This window comes from Heptranchias perlo, chromosome 2 (assembly GCF_035084215.1).
Source record: "Heptranchias perlo isolate sHepPer1 chromosome 2, sHepPer1.hap1, whole genome shotgun sequence".
Lineage (NCBI taxonomy): Eukaryota > Metazoa > Chordata > Chondrichthyes > Hexanchiformes > Hexanchidae > Heptranchias > Heptranchias perlo.
Window position 1 is genome coordinate 167,099,428 of NC_090326.1, and position 23,733 is coordinate 167,123,160.

A 23,733-nucleotide genomic window follows, 5' to 3' on the forward strand; every position below is an offset into this window, starting at 1 on the left:
AAAGAGAGACACAGGATCAGAAGAGTGTTTCACGGGTTCAACAGTGGAAGGTAAGGCACTGATCATACACTCTGACACAGGAGATACAATAGCTCTTAAATATATATATTATGCAAACTGACCCTGTCTTAAGTTAGGAAAAGGCACCCTCCTGGGATCCTCAGGAGTGTGCCAATATCTGTAGGGGGTCCCCAGGAATGTGTCAATATTTGCAGGGGTCCCCCACACAGGAAAGTTGACGATCAGTGCTGTACACAACTATGCAGCCACGCATTTCAGAGTATTTTCACATGACTATTTTTTTTTCATCTGAACTATAAACAACTGTGACACTGGTGTCACGTACAGCTCTAGATAGTTTGGGCAGTACAATTCCTACAGCTGCCATTTTTAACACCATCTCGATCATTCGTTACAGGCCGTGCAAAATCTGAGCAAGTCACTCACCCGACCCCTGCACGTAACTTCCTCGCCCTGCGTCAGGCACGTCCCCACGGCAATGTAACCTTTCAGTCCTGACACGGTCTCCTCGCTCCTCAGCGACACAGTTTTCATGCAGGTTATGTGTTCCCAGTCCTCCATGTCAATCCTACAGAAATTCACAAATGGGAGTCAGGGGTGCTGGACTGACAAAGCCACTGTGTGTGCGCCCGATACATGAGTGGGAGATTGAGAGAGTGCACTTCGTCGGCACTGTCCACAAAGACCAACAGAAGCGGGGTCTCTGTGGAGACAGCTGCTATGCAGCTCAAGCTAGTCAGAGAGTGTGCTGAAGCACACATTCTGAATGGATGTCCATCATCACGGCCTGCTGCCATCCCTTCCCCAAATCTTGTCCGCAATAAGTTTCTTTTCTCCCCTTACTCTTTAGGGTTGACCCTTCGACGGGGAGCTCCCAGCGAGGAGCGCTGCCCACAGGGAGCTCAGTTCGAGAAACAGTGGGCCCGCAGCCTGTGATTTCGCATCCATTCAAATTAATGGACGGAAAAATCAGGGCCTGTGGGACCCGCCCCTCCCTGCGGACCCGCTCCTCCCTGCGGACCCGCTCCTCCCTGCGGACCCGCCCCTCCCTGCGGACCCGCCCCTCCCTGCGGACCCGCCCCTCCCTGCGGACCCGCCCCTCCCTGCGGACCCGCTCCTCCCTGCGGACCCGCTCCTCGGTGGAAGCTCCCCAGAGAATCAGCCCTTTTATTTCAAGGAACTAAACATTAACATTACTGGCTGAAACAGGAAAACTGGTAAATGTCTAACAACCAACAGCCCAACCATAAAACATCTTTGATAGGATTGTACTACAGACCCCCAAATAGTCAACGGGAAATTGAGGAGCAAATATGTAAGGAGATTACAGACAGCTGCAAGAAAAATAGGGTGGTAATAGTAGGGGACTTTAACTTTCCCAACATTGACTGGGACAGCCATAGCATTAGGGGCTTGGATGGAGAGAAATTTGTTGAGTGTATTCAGGAGGAATTTCTCATTCAGTATGTGGATGGCCCGACTAGAGAGGGGGCAAAACTTGACCTCCTCTTGGGAAATAAGGAAGGGCAGGTGACAGAAGTGTTAGTGAGGGATCACTTTGGGACCAGTGATCATAATTCCATTAGTTTTAAGATAGCTATGGAGAAGGATAGGTCTGGCCCAAAAGTTAAAATTCTAAATTGGGGAAAGGCCAATTTTGATGGTATTAGACAGGAACTTTCAGAAGTTGATTGGGAGAGTCTGTTGGCAGGCAAAGGGACGTCTGGTAAGTGGGAGGCTTTCAAAAGTGTGTTAACCAGGGTTCAGGGTAAGCACATTCCTTATAAAGTGAAGGGCAAGGCTGGTAGAAGTAGGGAACCTTGGATGACTCGGGAGATTGAGGCCCTAGTCAAAAATAAGAAGGAGGCATATGACATGCATAGGCAGCTGGGATCAAGTGGATCCCTTGAAGAGTATAGAGATTGCCGGAGTAGAGTTAAGAGAGAAATCAGGAGGGCAAAAAGGGGATATGAGATTGCTTTGGCAGATCAGGCAAAGGTGAATCCAAAGAGCTTCTACAAATACATAAAGGGCAAAAGGGTAACTAGGGAGAGGGTAGGGCCTCTTAAGGATCAACAAGGTCATCTATGTGCGGAACCACAAGAGATGGGTGAGATCCTGAATGAATATTTCACATCGGTATTTACGGTTGAGAAAGGCATGGATGTTAGGGAACTTGGGGAAATAAATAGTGATGTCTTGAGAAGTGTACATATTACAGAGAGGGAGGTGCTGGAAGTCTTAACGCGCATCAAGGTCGATAAATCTCCGGGACCTGATGAAATGTATCCCAGGACGTTATGGGAGGTTAGGGAGGAAATTGCGGGTCCCCTAGCAGAGATATTTGAATCATCCACCGCTACAGGTGAGGTGCCTGAAGATTGGAGGGTAGCAAATGTTGTGCCTTTGTTTAAGAAGGGCGGCAGGGAAAAGCCTGGGAACTACAGACCAGTGAGCCTGACATCTGTAGTGGGTAAGTTGTTAGAGGGTATTCTGAGGGACAGGATCTACAGGCATTTGGAGAGGCAGGGACTAATTAGGAACAGTCAGCATGGTTTTGTGAGAGGAAAATCATGTCTCACGAATTTGATTGAGTTTTTTGAAGGGGTAACCAAGAAGATAGATGAGGGCTGTGCAGTAGACGTGGTCTACATGGACTTCAGCAAAGCATTTGACAAGGTACCGCATGGTAGGTTGTTACATAAGGTTAAATCTCATGGGATCCAAGGTGAGGTAGCCAATTGGATACAAAATTGGCTTGACGACAGAAGACAGAGGGTGGTTGTCGAGGGTTGTTTTTCAAACTGGATGCCTGTGTCCAGCGGTGTGCCTCAGGGATCGGTGCTGGGTCCGCTGTTATTTGTTATTTATATTAATGATTTGGATGAGAATTTAGGAGGCATGGTTAGTAAGTTTGCAGATGACACCAAGATTGGTGGCATTGTGGACAGTGAAGAAGGTTATCTAGGATTGCAACGGGATCTTGAGGCCAGTGGGCCGATGAATGGCAGATGGAGTTTAATTTAGATAAATGTGAGGTGATGCATTTTGGTAGATCGAATCGGGCCAGGACCTACTCCGTTAATGGTAGGGCGTTGGGGAGAGTTATAGAACAAAGAGATCTAGGAGTACAGATTCATAGCTCCTTGAAAGTGGAGTCACAGGTGGATAGGGTGGTGAAGAAGGCATTCAGCATGCTTGGTTTCATTGGTCAGAACATTGAATACAGGAGTTGGGATGTCTTGTTGAAGTTGTACAAGACATTAGTAAGGCCACACTTGGAATACTGTGTACAGTTCTGGTCACCCTATTATAGAAAGGATATTATTAAACTAGAAAGAGTGCAGAAAAGATTTACTAGGATGCTACCGGGACTTGATGGTTTGACTTACAGGGAGAGGTTAGACAGACTGGGACTTTATTCCCTGGAGAGTAGGAGGTTAAGGGGTGATCTTATAGAAGTCTATAAAATAATGAGGGGCATAGATAAGGTCGATAGTCAAAATCTTTTCCCAAAGGTAGGGGAGTCTATAACGAGGGGGCACAGATTTAAGGTGAGAGGGGAGAGATACAAAAGGATCCAGAGGGGCAATTTTTTCACTCAAAGGGTGGTGAGTGTCTGGAACGAGCTGCCAGAGGCAGTAGTAGAGGCGGGTACAATTTTGTCTTTTAAAAAGCATTTGGACAGTTACATGGGGAAGATGGGTATCGAGGGATATGGGCCAAGTGCAGGCAATTGGGACTAGCTTAGTGGTATAAACTGGGCGACATGGACATGTTGGGCCGAAGGGCCTGTTTCCATGTTGTAACTTCTATGATTCTATGATTCTATGATCTTTAAATTTAAGATTTTCAAAAACCTTTTACACTAATAGTTGCAAATAAACACGATTTCTCGGGAGGTTAAAGACCTGGCCGCACAAGAGAGTCAAATGTTCATACTCACACCTCGCCCCTACGATTATCGAACTCATCTAACTTCCTGGAAGGGATAAAAGAAAAGGGGCACAAAAAGAGTCTCAGGTGAATCGGATCCAAACAGAACGAAGACATATTCAACCTATCCAACATCAAACAATGTGCGCTCTGGAGATGTTCATCTTCCAAGGAGCGAACCCTATCTGGCGACAGGAACTCCATAACACATGGATATGCTGTCAAGAGTAAAACCCACGGTATATGTAGATTGTGAAAACTACAGCAACTGGAATAAATCCACTGGAACTGTAGTTACACAATCATATCTTTTTACATTCGACTGAAAAGGGAAAAAATGAGACAGATTTAGCAATGAACACTTTCCTCTATTATTATTATATTACAACATTTATTAGTTCCTTTCAGCTGACGATTTGTCAATCTTGCATTTTAAAAAGTGGCTTCATTTATCATTTAAAAAACCCACAAATCCATTGGTGCTCCTCAATGACTAAGTGCACTCTCCGGGTGACAGGTTTAGATCCTCGGCCCGTCCTCAGAGTTTTGCGAGCTCAGTCAGGGTGTCGGGAGGGCACACAGCTGCCTCAGCACCTCTGGACTGGGGGAGGGGGGCAGGGCAGAGAGAGAACCTTGCTCTCCATAATCAAACTGATGACATTCTCTGCCTAAGCTCACAGGTGCCAATGAGGCAAGAGAGCACCTGGGGAACGTATCCCAGGATGGGCAAGGAGAGAGAAAGTTGGATTGGCGAAAACAAAATAAGCTGCTAAAATGATACACCCACGCTGCAGAATTCATGGCCATTAAATTAAAATTATGGAAAAATTGTACACAGTCTGTTGCTGCAACCAAATGCCAATGGAAAAAGGTGATTCTATGAAAAAGAAGTTTTTCTTTACACAACATAATGCTGATGTTCAGAGAATTTTCTTGAAGCCTTGCACTACTAGTTGCTTTACATTATCCGATCCCAAGTGCATCAGCCTTGCAATATGGTAAAGGTACTGTATCATGAGATTGGCCAGTTGTCACACTGTTCAATCCTGTCATACATCTAACACCAAAAGGTTTGAGCATTGTAAAGATCCAATCTGAAAATCAAAGGCTGGTACAGAATGGATGTTCTATCATTAGATGTCACTAGCACATTCAGTAAATACGGCACACCACATCCGCAAGCTAAAGACGCCTGGACCCACATCATCATTAATTCACACTTTGAACCAGATATTGGACACAGGATGCAGATCTAAGATTCTTAAACTCGAATCCATTCAAAGAATGGGAGCGTAATTAAAAAAGATTCAGTGCCTACCATTCTTGAAGACATGGGTGCCGAGCAGAAGTAAGAATTCTTTCTGACCACTGGTTAATGGACGCGCAAGATAGACACTTAAAGCAAGTGTTGTGTGCACACACAGAGGAAACACCTAACTCTTTCTAGTAAGACTTCAGTAACACTGAGTTGCTCTAACTTACCTAGTATTGGGAATGGCTTCCCAACTGACAGGTGAGATCAGCTGAATGGAAAATTTCTCCAGCATTGGGTAGATATACCTGTCATCTGTCAACAGAACAAGGTATCAGTGTCAAGGGGACAAGACTTATTCTTTTCTATTACTATCAATGGGAGGCTGTTGTTCCACCATCCATTAAAACAGTTAGTCAACAACAATAACAACTTGCATTTATATAGCACCTTTAATGTAGTAAAATGTCCCAAGGTGCTTCACAGGAGTATTAACAAACATACAAACATATGAATTAAAAGCAGGAGTAGGCCATTCGGCCCCTCGATCTTGATAAGACCATGGCTGATCTGATTGTGACCTTAATCCTACTTTCCCATCTACCTACTTTAACCTTTGACTCCCTTGTTAATCAGGAATCTATCTAACTCAGCCTTAAAAATATTCCAAGCTTTCGGAGGCTTTCTCCTTCGTCAGGTGACGAAGGAGAAAGCCTCCGAAAGCTTGTGATTTTCAAATAAAACTGTTAGACTATAACCTGGTGTTGTAAGCTTCCTTACATTTGTCCACCCCAGTCCATCACCGGCATCTCCACATCATTAAAAATATTCAATGACCCTGCCTCCACCGCTCTCTGGGGAAGGGAGTTCCACAAACTCACGACCCTCTGACAGAAAAAATATCTCCTCATCTCCATCTTAAATGGGAGACCCCTTATTTTTAAACTGTGGCCCCTAGTTCTAGTCTCTCCCACAAGGGGAAACACCCTCTCAGCATCTACCCCTTCTAGTCCCCTCAGGATCTTATATGTTTCAATAAGATCACCTCTCATTCTTCTAAACTCCAGTGTACACAGGCCCAACTTGTCCAACCTTTCCTCATAAGATAACCCCCTCATCCCAGGAATCAGTCGAGTGAACCTTCTCTGAACTGCCTCTAAAGCAATTATGTCCTTTCTTAAATAAGGAGACCAAAACTGCACACAGTATTCTAGATGTAGTCTCACCAATGCCCTGTACAACTGTAGCAAAACATCTCTACTTTTATATTCCATTCCCCTTGCAATAAAGAATAACATTCCACTTGCCTTCCTAATCACTTGCTCTACCTGCACACTAACTTTTTATGATTTATGTACTGGGACACTCAGATCCCTCTGTACCTCAGTGTTCTGCAATCTCTCTCCATTTAAACAAAATACTGCTTCTCCATTCCTCCTGTCAAAGTGGACAAGTTCACATTTTCCCACATTATATTCCATCTGCCAAATTTTTGCCCACTCACTTAACCTATCTATATCCCTTTGCAGACTCCTTATGTCCTCTTCACAACTTACTTTCCTACCTACTTTTGTGTCATCAGCAAATTTAGCCACCATACCTTCGGTCCCTCCATCCAAGTCATTGATATAGATTATAAATAGTTGAGGCCCAAGCACTGATCCCTGTGGTACTCCATTGTTACATCTTACCAACCTGAAAATGACCCATTTATGCCTGCTCTCCATTTCCCGTTAGCTAACCAATCCTTTATCCATGCTAATATGTTACCCCCTACACCATGAGCTCTTATTTTGTGTCGAACAAAATTTGACTTCATACAATTTTACAGCATAGCAGATGCCCATTCAGCCCATCGTGCCTGTGCTAGCTGTTAGCATCATAGAATTGTTACAGCACAGAAGGAGGCTATTTGGCCCGTCGAGTCCGTGCCAGCTCTCTGCAAGAGTAATCCAGCTAGTCCCACTCCCTCGCCCTATCCCCGTGGCCCTGCAATTTTTTTCCCTTCAAATACTTATCCAGTTTCCCTTTTGAAAGCCACAATTGAATCTGCCTCCACCTCCCCCTCGGGCAGTGCATTCCAGATCACAACCACTCGCTGTGTAAAAAGAAGTTTTTTCTCATGTCGCTTTTGGTTCTTTTGCCAATCACCTTAAATCTATGCCCTCTAATTCTTGACCCTTCCACCAATATCGCTCTATCTACTCTGTCCAGACTCTTCATGATTTTGAACACCTCTATCAAATCTTCTCTCAACCTTCTCTGTTCCAAGAAGAACAACCCCAGCTTCTCCAGTCTATCCACGTAATTAAAGTCCCTCATCCCTGGAATCATTCTAGTAAATCTCTTCTGCACCCTCTCTCGGGCCGTGCCCAGAACTGGACATAATACTCCAGTTGTGTCTAAACCAGTGTTTTATAAAGGTTCGTCATAACCTCCTTGCTTTTATACTCTATGCCTCTGTTTATAAAGCCGAGGATCCCGTATGCTTTCTTAACCGCTTTCTCAACCTGCCCTGCCACCTTCAACAATTTGTGCACATATACCCCCCGATCTCTCTGATCCTGCACCCCTTTTAGAATCGTACCCTTTAGTATATATTAACAGATCTTCTCACTCATTCCCATTCCCCTGTCCTTCCCCCATACCCCGTTAATATTTTTTTTGCAAATATTTATTCATTTCTATGTCCTAACAACCATAAGCATAAAGGGAAATTCTCCTAACATCTTCCATTGTTCTGTTGGTGATGATCATAAATTAATGGCAATGAGAGGTCACCGACCCTTACCAATTAGCACCAATGGAAAAATCACATCAACTGCGTCAATAGTGAGGGCCAGGCTCAGTTTTATCCATGGATGGTCACCAGTCAGGATTCTCATCAAATTCAGCACAAATGTTTCAGCAGCTCACGTAATTAAGTGATCATAAAGTTGCTCCTTATTCCAGATTGGTAAATTTTAGCTTCTAATATTTGGTACACAGTAACCAGTGTAAAACTGTGACAGCTTCTAGCCACAATTTTAATCCCCGGTTCATTATGTAATAATATAGCCAGGCTAAATATGGACAATGATCCATGCCTATACATACTGAGGCAAAACACTGCACTGTTTCATAATTGATTACACAAATTTGGGTTGTATTCTCTAGAGTTTAGAAGGTTAAGGGGTGATCTGATCGAAGTTTATAAGATATTAAGGGGAACGGATAGGGTGGATAGAGAGAAACTATTTCCGCTGGTTGGGGATTCTAGGAGTAGGGGGCACAGTCTAAAAATTAGAGCCAGACCTTTCAGGAGCGAGATTAGAAAACATTTCTACACACAAAGGGTGGTAGAAGTTTGGAACTCTCGTCCGCAAACGGCAATTGATACTAGCTCAATTGCTAAATTTAAATGTGAGATAGATAGCTTTTTGGCAACCAAAGGTATTAAGGGATATGGGCCAAAGGCAGGTATATGGAGCTAGATCACAGATCAGCCATGATCTTATCAAATGGCGGAGCAGGCACGAGGGGCTGAATGGCCTACTCCTGTTCCTATATTCCTATAAACATCTCCAATTTCAGCTGGAGGTGAACTAGGTGGTGAACTGGAGGTACACTATTGTAGTACCAGATTCCTGCAATGTGTTAGGGATGAGCTGCTTTACAGGAACCAAGTAGTACCAACTATCGCTCCACCTCCGGGGCATAGGTCCCCATCATGGCCAAACTAATGAGATCTGGGCTTACTCACCACGTTCAACATTCTCAAACTCTTTATCCTCCCCTGTCATCTTAGGGATCCTATTACAGATCTCCGTCACACTTGTAGTTACTGCATACACCTAAGGAAAAGACACATGTTCACAGTATCCACACAAAAAACCTTATCCGTAGACTATGTGACTTTTCTTTGCTTGAAGTGATCAAGGCTCCTGATCCACTGGACAACAGCACCAGTCAGTCACAAAACTCACCACTTTCATTTAAAAGCGAAGGGAAACAAAATAAAATTGGTTTAATGACACAAAAGAAAGTAAAAGTCTCCTTTCCAGAGCTCCTGATGGCTCAATGGGTTAATATGCCATGTGATATAATACCAGGCCATACAGACCAGAATGGCCCTAGGTTTGATTCCAGATCTGTCTAAATTAGCAGGTGTTAGCCAGCGCAGCAATACAGATGCTATAATTGGCTGCAGTCCCTCTGGCCCAGTTAGGGAAAGGAAACAGCTAAGAATCCCCTTCCTGATTGCTACATAGTGGCCCACTGCTGGAAAGTGTGTGTCCATAGGGCCTCCTCAGGAAAGTTTGAAGATTTCAACACTAGTGTTAGCCAACTTCAAATGCTCTCTCCAGAGACACAACTTTAATTTGGAAGGACAGACCAAACAAGCCAGGGGATCAACCCTGGTTCAACGAGGAGTGTAGAAGAGCATGCCAGGAGCAGCACCAGGCGGACCTAAAAATGAGGTGCCAACCTGGTGAAGCTACAACACAGGACTACATGCATGCTAAACAGCGGAAGCAACATGCTATAGACAGAGCTAAGCGATTCCACAACCAACGGATCAGATCAAATCTCTGCAGTCCTGTCACATCCAGTCGTGAATGGTGGTGGACAATTAAACAACTAACGGGAGGAGGAGGCTCTGCAAACATCCCCATCCTCAATGATGGCAGAGTCCAGCACGTGAGTGCAAAAGACAAGGCTGAAGCGTTTGCAACCATCTTCAGCCAGAAGTGCAGAGTAAACGATCCATCTCAGCCTCCTCCCGATATCCCCACCATCACAGAATCACAGAAGCCAGTCTTCTGCCAATTCGATTCACTCCACATGATATCATGAAATGGGGATGTTCGCTGATGATTGCACAGTGTTCAGTTCCATTCGCAACCCCTCAGATAATAAAGCAGTCCGTTCCCACATGCAGCAAGACCTGGACAACATCCAGGCTTGGGCTGATAAGTGGCAAGTAACATTCGCGCCAGACAAATGCCAGGCAATACCACCTCCCCTTGACATTCAACAGCATTACCATCGCCGAATCCCCCTCCATCAACATCCTGGGGGTCACCATTGACCAGAAACTTAACTGGACCAGCCACATAAATACTGTTCCTACAAAAGCAGGTCAGAGGCTGGGTATTCTGTGGCGAGTGACTCACCTCCTGACTCCCCAAATCCTTTCCACCATCTTCAAGGCACAAGTCAGGAGTATGATGGAATACTCGCCACTTGCCTGGATGAGTGCAGCTCCAACAACACTCAAGAAGCTTGACACCATCCAGGACAAAGCAGCCCGCTTGATTGGCACCCCATCCACCACCCTAAACATTCACTCCCTTCACCACCGGTGCACCGTGGCTGCAGTGTGTACCATCTATAGGATGCACTGCAGCAACTCGCCAAGGATTCTTCAACAGCACCTCCCAAACCTGTGACCTCTACCACCTAGAAGGACAAGAGCAGCAGGCACGTGGAACAACACCACCTGCACGTTCCCCTCCAAGTCACACACCATCCCGACTTGGAAATATGTCGCTGTTCCTTCATCGTCGCTGGGCCAAAATCCTGGAACTCCCTTCCTAACAGCACTGTGGGAGAACCTTCACCTCACAGACTGCAGTGGTTCAAGAAGGCAGCTCACCACCACCTTCTCAAGGGCAATTGGCAATAAATGCCGGCCTTGCCAGCACGAATTTAAAAAAAAACCTATAACTGTAATGCTGGGTGATTTTCCACAGTTTAAGTGAATGTAGCAGAAACATCTCACAAACCCACCATTAAACTTTACTGAAATCCCAGTGACAATTTCAGTGCTAACGAGGCCAATTAAACAGCACACTGTTTGAAGAGAATTTATGGGGTAAAAGAGGTAAGTTTTCGAATGATGCAGTGTTTCTCACCTTAGTTTCCACGTGATAAGATACATAATGTGCTGTGCAACGTAGCGGGATCTTTCGAACTGGCCATGGCGCATCGTAAGACAGGTATGTGGGTAATACGCTAATTCGAAGGTCACCCTATGGCAATGGGAAGGATTGGAAATGAGCAAAGACAAGTGAAAGAGAAATGCCTTCAATACATGTTTTAGAAACGTAGAAAATTTACAGCACAGAAGGAGGCCATTCTGCCCATCATGTCCATGCCGGTCGAAAAAGAGCTACCCAGCCGAATTGGCCTTTTAAAAGCCAATCTCCTTACTGAAAGTAAGAAATTGTATTTATATAGCGCCTTTCACAACCTCAGGACAACCCAAAGTATTTTTGGAGTGTAATCACTGTTGTAATGTAGGAAATGTGGCAGCCAATTTGCTCACAGTAAGGTCCCACAAACAGTAATGTGATAATGACCGGTTTTTAAGGTGTTGGTTGAGGGATAAATATTGGCCTGGACAGAGGAGAAATAGTGCCATGGGATCTTTTATGTTCACCTGAGAGGTTTAACGTCTCATCCGAAAGACAGCACCTCCGAGAGAGCAGCACTCCCTCAGTACTGCACTGAAGTGTCAGCCTGGATTATGGGCTCAAGTCTCTGAAGCGGGACTTAACCCACAACCTTCTGACTCAGAGGAGAGAGTGCGACCTCTGAGCCAAGGCCTGCATGGTGTACTGAGGTTCTTTTAGCATCAGAGGAACAATTACATTAATGCCCTTCACACGCTCCCCCAATGGGTTAATGTGTAAATGGGCTGCATACTGTGGCACTGAGCTACATATACCAGAAAATTCCAGATTCATTCTCTGGTCTGTGCTGAGTTGGGGCAGTCAGAACACTACGGTTTACCTTATGGCTCACGGGTTAGGGAGGGGGGGCAAAAAAGCAGCAAGGGTTCCCACCCCTGATCGCTACCTAGCGACCTTTGCTAGAGAGTGCATGCATGTAGATGCCAAACAGGACGGTGTTGGGGTTAACTCTAATGCTCTCTACCGCCAAGTAGCCTGTAGACACTCATTGTCCAGGCTTACACATGAGGAATGGCCCCTTGGGTGGTACACTGGGATCATTAGAAAAGTATCCCAGCACAAGTCAGCACCTGCAGGAGAAGAGGGAAAGAATACTGTCAAAGGGCAAAGAGTATACAAATGCAGGGGCCTCCTCAATGACAGAAACTCTTGGAAAGGTCCTGTATGCTCATCTGGGAGTCAGACTTCTGTCCACCACTATTTTTTCTGAAGACTTTGTGTAAATTAGGCCCTAAGGGAATATTTTTTACATTGCTAACTAGCAGCAACAATGTTTTGAAAGAAATACCAATGTAGCAGTGGAAGCGTATCTTGTGTGGTAAGGGAGCGGGAGACACCACCCCCAAAAGAAAGTTAACATTTATACAAATATGGCAAAATGTTGTAAGCTCCTGCCTCAGAAAAATTATTTTAAAATGTAAAAAAATCTACCCATTATAGCTCATTAAAAACAGTCGGGCGCAACAGTGAGCTTATTCAGCGAGTAGATGCATCACACAGGTTAGGAAGGTGACGGTTAACTCAGTGCAAACCGGCAACCGAGCCTGGGATTTATGCTCCCGATGGTGCCTTTACCCACAAAACTACTGGGGAGCTGGAAAGAATATTCAATGGGCTGAATTTTGCTGTGAGCAACGAACGAACAGCGCTAGCCGTTTGTTAGACTTGCTCTTGCCCACAGACTTTCTATGGGGTTTTTCACAGCAAGTTGCTGTCAACGGGACATCCAAATGGTGTGGCGTCCTCTACAGGGCATCTGGGACCTGTGTGAACAGGGCAAGCAACTGAGTATCTCCTTAACCAATCAGATTGAAGAATCATTGATGAGCAGCAGAGAGTCTGAACCAGGAAGTATAAGTTAGAATAGTGAATTCAGTGTCAAATCAGTTACAGAAAGCAAAACAAAGAGGGGAAAAAAAGTTGGATTAAGAGAGAGAGAAATTTTTTAAAAATCTCCAATAACAATTGAAAGCTGAAGGAATGAGACTCTTAACTTTTACAAGTGCGGAGAAGTTGTTTGGCAGTAATTAGGACTTACCACAACAATAAAAGGGTACTTAGACTGGAATGGACAAGCCCTAACTTTTTGTGGTCTGTGTCTATGACGTCAGCACAGGAACATCACACCGGTCAATAAATTTGAATGGGGAGCCAGACAGCGAGATGCTGTTTTCACACAGTTTACGGAGGGGCAGCACATCTCGGACAGCAACTTCCAGATTTTCACGTTTAACTGTGCATGTGCATGTTGCTGTGAGATTTGCGCATAGATAACGGTGAGCGCCGTTAGCCTCACCATTATTTTCACAGCAAAATCCGGCCCGTTATATTTTGCAACTTAAATTATGTCGAAGAGAAAAGAAAAACTTCTACTTAAAACACAAACTAAACTAAGAGACGTTTTGCCTCCACTGGCAAATTTCCATTAAGGCTCTACGAAGGGGGTTAGGTCTTTGACAAGATGCTCTATGAATAGACCTGCTGACATACTGTTCACGTTATACAGTAACGCTGTCCTCCTCCGTACCTGTTTGTTGAAGTACAGGAAGCCCTTCGGACAGTTGACATTGTGGAAGGGTGCGAAGGATTCGATTGGTCCGTCAACCGTCATGGGGTGCAGGCGCAACGCGCCTCGCGAGGTCATGAACAACCAGTGAGGGGACGGGCCACAGATAAATATCTAGGACGGAGAAGGAGGAGACGTTAACAGTGCATTGAAATTGGCATGGTGGCAGTACAGATTTTCCATCATGTAAACAGGTTCTGCCGTGGTGGGAATTTGAACAACACGGGGAACACCTTAGAACGGAACAATCTGAATTTCTGATAACGTTGCTGTTGGTTCCTTGTGGGAAAGGTGTATTTCAGCACCCAGCTATCTGGAATCTGTAACACAAACAGAAGCACTCAGCAGGTCAGGCAGCATCTGCTGAGAGAACAGAGGAAACGTCGACTTGTATCCTCTCGACAGATGCTGTCTGTCCCGCTGAGGGTTTCCAGCGTTTTCTGTTTCTGTTTCAGATTTCCAACATGGCCATTATTTGGCTTTTTGTTTAGCTGGAACCTGAGCCTGAATTTAACCATGGAACCGGGGACTTTTGGGAATGGCTATTCCAACTGTGAATTGACAGATGGACATAATTGTGTATCTGAATATGTCCTCTCTCAAAAAAACAAGAAATCTGCCAAAGTGCCTGAGGTTCGGAATATGAATGAATGCAAGTCATTTATAAAGTGTCTTTCACAACCTCAGGACATTCCAAAGCAATTTACAGCCAATTTGCACACAGCAAGGTCCCACAAAAGACAGTGTGATACTGACTTGATCATTTTTTTAAAAAATGATGTTGGTTGAGGGATAAATATTGGCCAGGACACCGGGGATATCTCCCTTACTCTTCTTCGGAATAGTGCCATAGGATCTTTTATGTCCCCTTAGAGGGCAGAAAGGGACCTCGGTTTAACGTCTCATTCGAAAGACGGCACCTCCGACAGTGCAGCACTCCCTCAGTACTGCAGGGGACTGTCAGCCTGGATTTTGTGTTCAAATCTCTGGAGTGGGGCTTGAACCCACAGCCTTCTGACTCAGAGGCAAGAGTGCTATCACTGTGCCAAGGCTGACACTTAAGCTAATGATTGGGACAGCACAAGCCATCAGTAGCGACACCACTGCCCAGCATGATGAACTGCAAGTACCCTCTGATCTTTTCAATGATGTGAGTTTTGAAGAGCTTATACATATTACAAGTATGTTTTTAAACTTCCCCAATGTCTAGTGGGTGAAGGCACAACACGGTGTAGTATTAACCCGGGACAGCAATTGGGGAGTCACAGTTGGCCTTAGCATCCCTGCAGAGTGGAAACTAAAACCAGCCAGGGTTTCTGCTTCTCATCACTGTTCGGTGACCTGCTGAGAAGGGTGTGCGTGGAGCGTTGGATAAGAGGATCAGGCTTGATTGTGTGTGACTACTGCAATCAAATAGCCTGTGGACACACACCATCTAACCTCACACATGATCAATAACCACTTGGGTGAGATAGTGGAGGGTTGCCAGTGTCCATGGAACTATGTATCAGCAACAGTCAGCACCTTCGGGTGAGATGGGGAGAATCACAGAATCATACAGCATAGGAGGCCATTCCGCCCATCGTGTCGTGCTGGCTTTTTGAATGAGCTATCCAATTTGCCCCATTCCCTTGTTCTTTCCCCATAGCCCTGCAAATTTTTCCTTTTCAAGTATGTATCCAAATCCTTTTGGAAGTTACTATGGAATCTGCTTCCACTGCCCTTTCAGACAGTGCATTCCAAATCTTAACAACTCGCTGCATGAAAAAAAATTCTCCTTATGTTCCCCGGTTCTTAAACCTGTGCCCTCTGGTTACTGACCCTCCTGCCACTGGAAACAGTTTCTCCCCATCTACTCCAACAAAACCCCTCATAATTTTGAACAGCTCTATTAAATCTCCCCTTAACATTCTCTGCTCTAATGAGAGCAATCCCTCATCCCTGGCACCATTCTGGTGAATCTCCTCTTCTCCTCTGCACCCTCTCGAAGACCTTGACATCCTTCCTAAAGTGTGATGCCCAGAATTGGACACAATATCCCAGCTGAGGCCAAACTAGTAATTTATAAATGTTTACCATAACTTGAGAAAACTCATTAGTTTCAGGAGACATTACTGAGAGAAGAGAAAAGGTTTCTCTCTTTCCTCATCTCAGGCACGACAAGCAGACCAAATGCAGACTGGGTGATCACTTTGCTGAACACCTCCGCTCAGTCCACAAGCGTGACCCGGACCTGCCGATCCCTTGCCATTTTAAATCCCCGTCCCACTCCCACTCTGTCCTCTGCCTCTTACACTTTTCCAATGAAGCTCAACGGAAGCTCGAGGAACAGCACCTCATCTTTCGATTAGGCACTTTACAACCTTCCGGACACAATGATTTCAATAACTTCAGATCATAACCACTTAGGAACATAGGAACAGGAGTAGGCCATTCAGCCCCTCGTGCCTGCTCCGCCATTTGATAAGATCATGGCTGATCTGTGATCTAACTCCATATACCTGCCTTTGGCCCATATCCCTTAATACCTTTGGTTGCCAAAAAGCTATCTATCTCACATTTAAATTTAGCAATTGAGCTAGTATCAATTGCCGTTTGCGGAAGAGAGTTCCAAACTTCTACCACCCTTTGTGTGTAGAAATGTTTTCTAATCTCGCTCCTGAAAGGTCTGGCTCTAATTTTTAGACTGTGCCCCCTACTCCTAAAATCCCCAACCAGCGGAAATAGTTTCTCTCTATCCACCCTATCTGTTCCCCTTAATATCTTATAAACTTCGATCAGATCACCCCTTAACCTTCGAAACTCTAGAGAATACAACCCCAATTTGTGTAATCTCTCCTCGTAACTTAACCCTTGAAGTCCAGGCATCATTCTAGTAAACCTACGTTGCACTCCCTCCAAAGGGCAATGTGTCCTTCCGAAGGTGCGGTGCCCAGAACTGCTCACAGTACTCCATGTGCGGTCTAACCAGGGTTTTGTATAGCTGCAGCATAACTTCTGCCCCCTTGGATTCTAGTCCTCTAGATATAAAGGCCAGCATTCCATTTGCCTTCTTGATTATTTTCTGCACCTGTTCATGACACTTCAATGATCTATGTACCTGAACCCCTAAGTCCCTTTGGACATCCACTGTTTTTAACTTTTTACCATTTAGAAAGTACCCTGTTCTATCCTTTTTTGATCCAAAGTGGATGACCTCACATTTGTCAACATTGAATTCCATTTGCCAACATTGAATTCCATTTGCCACAGTTTTGCCCATTCACCTAATCTATCAATATCACTTTGTAATTTTATGTTTTCATCTACACTGCTTACAATGCCACCAATCTTTGTGTCATCCCATTTTTTCCAGACAGCAGGTGCTGGTAATGGTTCTACTGCTGATATTTACAGCTCCTCTAGACCCATTTTTTGTTTCTGAACTTGTCCCATTACCACCCTCCTTGCCTTGCACCATCATCCCCCTTTTGTCATTTAATCACTCCTACCCATCACCCTATTACAATCCTTCCCTTTTGTTCTTTCCTCCCCTCCTCTTTCAGCCCCCCCACCCCTTCCCTGGCTCTGTACTTGCTTAAAAACTGTTAAATCTTTACTTCTTCCAGTTCTGACGAAAGGTCATCGGCCTGAAATGTTAACTCTATTTCTCTCTCCACATATGCTGCCTGACTCGCTGAGTGTTTCCAGCATTTCCTATTTTTATTTCAGATTTCCAGCATCCGCAGTATTTTGCTATGGATTTTTTTTCTCTTGGGATGTGGCGAGGCTGATAAAGACACATTTCTTGTGAATCCACAGTTGCCCTATGAAGGTGGGTGGACCCCCTTTGTTAACTGCTACAGTCCTCGTGGTAATGGTGCTCCCATGATGGTGTTGGGATAGAGGATTCCAGGAATTCTTCCAGCACGAAGAGGCCAGTCACACACCCTGCTCCCTGAGGTCTACTAAGGTGCCTCTCATTGCCATCCAGTAGGAACTGCATGAGACGTGCCTTACTTATCCACCTAGTCTTACCCACCCCCACACTCCTGATGACATGGCTGAAACTGGGTTGCTGCCACGTGAGTAAGCTGTAGGCACGAACCAGCATTATAATCCCTTACAAGAGGATCCCCAAACATCAGCGCCAGCTTCCGACTCCTAGTGCTGCAGGAAAACCTCCCAAATGGGACAGACAATGCACCCCCTCTTCAATTGATCGGGAGACTTGTGAGTTATGCAGTATATCATTCAGGTGTTGTGCTACTGTTAAAAGAAATCTACACAAGGAGATCTACACAGTAAAGTAAAAAAGACTGTGCCAATTACAATAGCCCTTACCCCTGAATATCCAGAAATATCTTCAAAATAGCGGAACCGAGCGACTCTTGCTTTTGGGACGACCTGTTCCTCTCCTATGGCGGTCTCAACTTTCTTGTCCTTCTTGGACTGTTTGAGTTTCTTCTCTCTGAAGTTTATATTATGTGGCACCTGGAGAGGAAAGGTAAAGAAAAACCACTTAAAGACATCACTGATTACTAGGCGAGGGTTTATCAGGACAAGAGCAGCTTTACGGTCCAGCAGGAAAACAGATAAGAGAGAGAGCTCATCGATGTAGATCCAAAACCAAGGTTATTATTTCAAAGTATGCAAGAAAGTAGGTTCTGAGGATATGAATGAAAATTAATGAAATTTGGAACAGTTATCAAGAAAAACTGGACCAACCAGCCAAGCAAAGTGAAAGCGGTAAAATTAATGGGGTTATTCAAAATCGAAGTAGGTGCTACAATGGGAAAGTTACTGTACCAGAGGATGAGCTCTGATACAAAGAAAAGAACTTGCATTTATATAGCACCTTTCACAGTCTCAGGACGTCCCAAAATGCTTCACAGCCAATGAAATAATTTCGAAGTATAGACACTGCTGTTAGGTAGGCAAATGCGACAGCCAACTTTCACACAGCAATGAGATAATTAACCTGTTAATGGTGGTATTAGTTGAGGGTTAAACATTGGGTGGTATACCAGAAGAACTCCCCTACTCTTCTTTGAATAGTGCCATGGGATCTTTTACGTCCTCCTGGAGAGCGCAGAAGGGGCCTCAGTTTAACGTCTCATCCGAAAGGCGGCACCTCTGGCAGTGCAGCAGTCCTTCAGTGCTGCACTGGAGTGTCAGCCTGGATTACGTGCTCAAGGCCCAATGTCCTTTTCTCATTCCTGACTTTTCGGAGCAGGATTAGGTCATTTGCCTGACCATTGCACCACCAATTCTGTTAGCGTTGGCAGTCTTTGTCTCTTTAATCCCAATTCCCTGCCTTTCCCTTCATACTCTTACTTACCCAGTAAATAACCATATATGTCCCTTATGACTGGTTTTTTTTGCAATCAGGTCGAGACAAAGTGACTGGGAAAACTTCTTGGGGCCTGGGTTTGAATGTAGCCCAGACTGACGAGAGCCTCCTGAACCCTGCTGGCTCCAAACATCTTTCAGTGACAATGAACATGCAGCACACTCAGTAGCCCACAGCACCAAACAACCCATCAACGAGCAAACTTTCAAATAACAATTTAAATAATGGAATTTGTTGTTTTAAAAAAAATAAATCAACATGCATAAATTTTTAAACAGAAAGGTTCATTTAAAAGGAGCCGTTGATGTGTGTGAGGTATTTGAGGGTTGATTTTCCCACCGTGGTGATACGCACCTTTTTAAACCGAACTTTCAGGTTGTTTTGGCTTTGCTGCGCGTCGTAGGAAAAGGCCTCATAGATCAATAGTTCCTGCTCCACGTGAACCTGCAGCAGACAAGCACCAAAGAAAGTTATCCATTTGTTCCTGGAGCCACCGCACTAGGGATCCAGGGCCGATATCGCCTTAGAGCTACAAAAAATGTGCAGCATTATTTATTTATTTATTTTAAATTGAGGTTATTCTGCGTAAGTTTCCCCTTTATTCTGTAACTCATCCCCTTCCTCTTTTGCCTGGTCTGATCCCTAACAGCTTATAAAGAAGAACAGAGCCAGGGAAAAGGGAGAAAAAAATAGAATGGTCAGTGGGGATGATTAAATGACAGAAGTGATGGAGTTTTAGCAAACACATGATCAAGCACAGGAAGGGAAACAGACAGGGTAAAAAAGACAAACGAAAATCATGTCCAAAAGAGCAGAACTTCAAGGTGGGCATTCCTGGAAGGGAAGTGGCAGTGAACTAATTGGTCTCTTTTACCCTGTTCACCTTCATTGTTATCGGTTTCCCTGCTTGTGTTTGATCATGTGCTTGCCCTGTCCTCCACCTAACCCCTGACCATTCTTTGCTCCTTCTCCCCATCTCCTTCTCCCTGGCTCTGTTCACCTTCCCGGTTCTGAGAAAAGGCTCTCGGCCTAAAACGTTAACCCTACTTTCCTCTCCCCGCGGATGCTGCCGGGCCTGTTCAGTGTTTCCAGCATCTTTTGTTTTCATTACAGATTTCCAGCACATGCAGCATTTTGCTTTACATTCCCAACTGAGATCGGCAAACTCAGCACCGACCAGAGAATTGAACCTCTATTACACACGGAGCCTCAGTGATACGCTCCATGAGGTCCGAACACACACAAAATATATAATAACGCACATTTACCACCGCGACGCAAACTATCACTTACCAGAAGGAAAGGCCTCGTCTGTCGATTGCCGAGACCAACCAGTAAGACCTCTCTTACTGCCGGCATCTCAGTCAGTCGGGCAAATTCCTCCTTCTTTATCTCTCCCTGTGACATGGGCTGACCAGACGAGCTGTCCACCAGTACACGCTGACCCACAGGGAAATTCTTCACCAGAAAGACCAATCGCCAGTCAGGCAGCTGGTAGATCTGCACAGAAACATGGGAGTGTTACATCATTACCACTGGCACTTTAAACTCTACAACACAGCAGTGGGGTAATGAGAGGATGACATTCAGGTCATCTAACTCTCCCAGTCATTCTACCCCATCTAATTACAGACAGACAAGGAGGACCAGGCGGGTAGTGCAGTAGTCCCCTGAGGGCATCTCATTCTCTAACCAGTAGTCAGTTCTGAACTCTGGTGAGGGAGGGGGTTCCCCTGGGGAGTGCAACCAGAGCCAAGATCATAGCACCATGGGTGGCTCAACTGTACAGGGCGGGGGGAGGAGAAAGGTCAAGAGAGCAATAGTGATAGGGGATTCCATAGTTAGGGCCGCAGACGTGATTCCAGGATGCTATGTTGCCTCCCTATTGCCAGGGACAAGGATGTCACTGAGCGGCTACAGAAAATTCTGGAGGGGGAGGGTGAACTGCCAGAGGTCATGGTCCATATCGGTACCAACAACATAGGTAGAAAAAGGGATGAGGTCCTGCAAGCAGAGTTTAAGAAGTCAGGAAAGAGATTAACAAGCAGGACCTCAAAGGTAGTAGTCTCCGGATTACTCCCGGTGCCACGTGCTAGTGAGTATAGAAATAGGAGGATAGAGCAGATGAATGCGTGGCTGGAGAGATGTTGCAGGAGGGAGAGTTTCAGATTCCTGGGACATTGAGACCAGTTCTGGGGGAGCTGGGACCTGTACAGGCCGGATGGGTTGCTCCTCAACAGAGCTGGGTCCAATGTCCTCACGGGGAGGTTTGCTAATACTGTGGGGTGGTGGGGGGGGGTTTAAACTAATTTGGCAGGGAGATGGGCACCAGGATGTAGCACTGGAAAGGGGAAACAAGGAGCACAAAGGATCAGAAGAGAAGGATAGCCCTAGAGTAAGAAATAGTAAGGTATCAGGTGGGGTCAGACCAAGAGAGAGTACAAGAAAGTCTAAGACTAGTTTCCAGTGCAAGTGTGTAAACGCAAGAAGCGTGGTAAACAAGGTTGGTGAGCTGCAGGCGCAAATAGCCACGTGGGAATATGATATTGTGGCGATAACAGAGACATGGCTCAAAAAAAGGGCAGGATTGGGTACTAAATATTCCTGGATACAAGGTGTTCAGGAAAGATGGGGGCAGGGCGGTGGCAGTATTGATTAAGGAGAATATTGCAGTGCTGGAGAGAGAGGATGTCCTGGAGGGATCAAGGACAGAATCTATTTGGTTAGAGTTAAGGAACAATAGAGGTGCCATTACACTACTGGGTGTATTCTATAGGCCACCACTTAGTGGGAAGGATATAGAGGAGCAAATTTTCAGGGAAATTACAGAGAGGTACAAAAGCCATAGAGTAGTGATAACGGGGGATTTCAACTATCCTAATATAGACTGGGATAATAATATAAGGGGCAAAGAAGGGGAGGAATTTTTGAAATGTGTCCAGGATAACATTCTCAACCAGTACATTTCCAGCCCAACGAGGAAGGAGGCATTGCTGGATCTGGTTCTAGGGAATGAGGCGGGCCAAGTGGAGCAAGTGTCAGTGGGGGAACATTTAAGGAGCAGCGATCATAGTATCATAAGGTTTAGAATAGCTATGGAAAAAAATATGGACCACTCTAAAGTAAAAATACTTAATTGGAGAGGGCCAATTTCAGTGGGATGAGAACAGATCTGCCCCGGGTAAATTGGAATCAAAGATTGGCAGGCGGAACTGTAATTGAATAGTGGGCGGCCTTTAAAGAGATGATTCGGGTACAGTCTAGGTACATTCCAATGAGGGAGAAAGGTAGGGCAACTAAAGCCAGAGCTCCCTAGATCACAAAGGAGATAGAGAGTAAGATGAAGCGGAAAAAGCGGCATATGACAGGTGTCAGGTTGATTAAACAAGTGAGAACCAGGCAGAACACTGAAAGTTCAGAAGGGAAGTGAAAAAGGAAATAAGAGGGGCAGAGTATGAGAATAGACTAGCAGACAACATAAAAAGGAACCCAAAAAATCTTCTACAGGCATGTAAACAGTCATGAGGAGGAGGAAGGGCGGGGCCGATCAGGGACCATAAAGGAGATCTACTCATGGAGACAGAGGGGATGGCCGAGGTACTAAATGAGTACTTTGCATCTGTATTTACCAAGCAACAGGATACTGCCAGAGTCTCAGCAAAGAAAGGGTAGTTGAGATAACGGATGGGCTAAAAATTGAGGAAGAAGAGGTACTAGAAAGGCTAGCTGTACTTAAAATAGATAAGTCACCCAGTCCGGATGGGATGCACCCTAGGATGCTGAGGGAAGTAAGTGTGGAAATTGCAGAGGTACTGGCCATAATCTTCCAGACATCCGTAGATACGGGGAGGTGGTGCCAGAGGACTGGAGAATTGCAAATGTTACACCCTTGTTCAAAAAAGGGTATATAATATAAACCCACCAACTACAGGCCAGTCAGTTTAACCTCGGTGGTGGGGAAACTTTTAGAAACGATAATCCGAGACAGAATTAACAGTCACTTGGACGAATGTGGATTGATTAGCGAAAGCCAGCACAGATTTGTTAAAGGCAAATCGTGTTTAACCAACTTGATAAAAGTTCTTTGATGAGGTAACAGAGAGTAGATGACGGATATGTGGTTGATGTGGTGTATATGGACTTTCAAAAGGGGTTTGATAAAGTGCCACATGGTAGGCTTGGTATTAAGATTGTGGCGCATGGAATAAAGGGGGCAGTAGCAACGTGGATACAGAATTGGCTAAATGACAGGAAACGGAGAGTAGTGGTGAATGGTTGTTTTTCGGACTGGAGGGAGGTGTGCAGTGGTGTTCCCCAGGGGTCAGTGCTGGGACCACTGCTTTTCTTGATATATATTAATGACTTGGACTTGGGAGTACCGGGCACAATTTCAAAATTTGCAGATGACACAAAACTTGGAAGAGTAGTAAACAATGAGGAGGATAGTGATAGACTTCCAGAGGATATAGATACGCTAGTGGCATGGGCAGACATGTGGCAGATGAAGTTTAACGCAAAAAAATGCAAGGTGATGCATTTCGGTAGGAAAAATGAGGAGAGGCAATATAAACTAGAGGGCACAATTCTAAAAGGAGTAGAGGAACAGAGGGATCTGGGGGTATATGTGCACAAATAGTTCGTTTAAGGTGACAGTGCAGGTTGAGAAAGC

The 23,733-nt window shown here is 45.1% G+C and overlaps 1 protein-coding gene across 1 annotated transcript in view; it reads right to left on the bottom strand.

Moving 5' to 3' along the window:
- cpsf1 (cleavage and polyadenylation specific factor 1) overlaps positions 1 to 23,733 on the bottom strand; it is a 110,750-nt gene that overhangs the window by 19,440 nt on the left and 67,577 nt on the right. The window contains exons 23-31 of the mRNA XM_067968829.1: positions 20,358 to 20,564; positions 19,419 to 19,508; positions 18,056 to 18,205; positions 13,694 to 13,846; positions 11,107 to 11,223; positions 8,952 to 9,042; positions 5,440 to 5,524; positions 3,968 to 4,003; positions 448 to 589 (exon numbers count right to left, since the gene is read on the bottom strand). Of these exons, the coding sequence (XP_067824930.1) occupies positions 448 to 589; positions 3,968 to 4,003; positions 5,440 to 5,524; positions 8,952 to 9,042; positions 11,107 to 11,223; positions 13,694 to 13,846; positions 18,056 to 18,205; positions 19,419 to 19,508; positions 20,358 to 20,564 (1,071 nt within the window). The remainder of the gene's footprint in view (positions 1 to 447; positions 590 to 3,967; positions 4,004 to 5,439; positions 5,525 to 8,951; positions 9,043 to 11,106; positions 11,224 to 13,693; positions 13,847 to 18,055; positions 18,206 to 19,418; positions 19,509 to 20,357; positions 20,565 to 23,733) is intronic.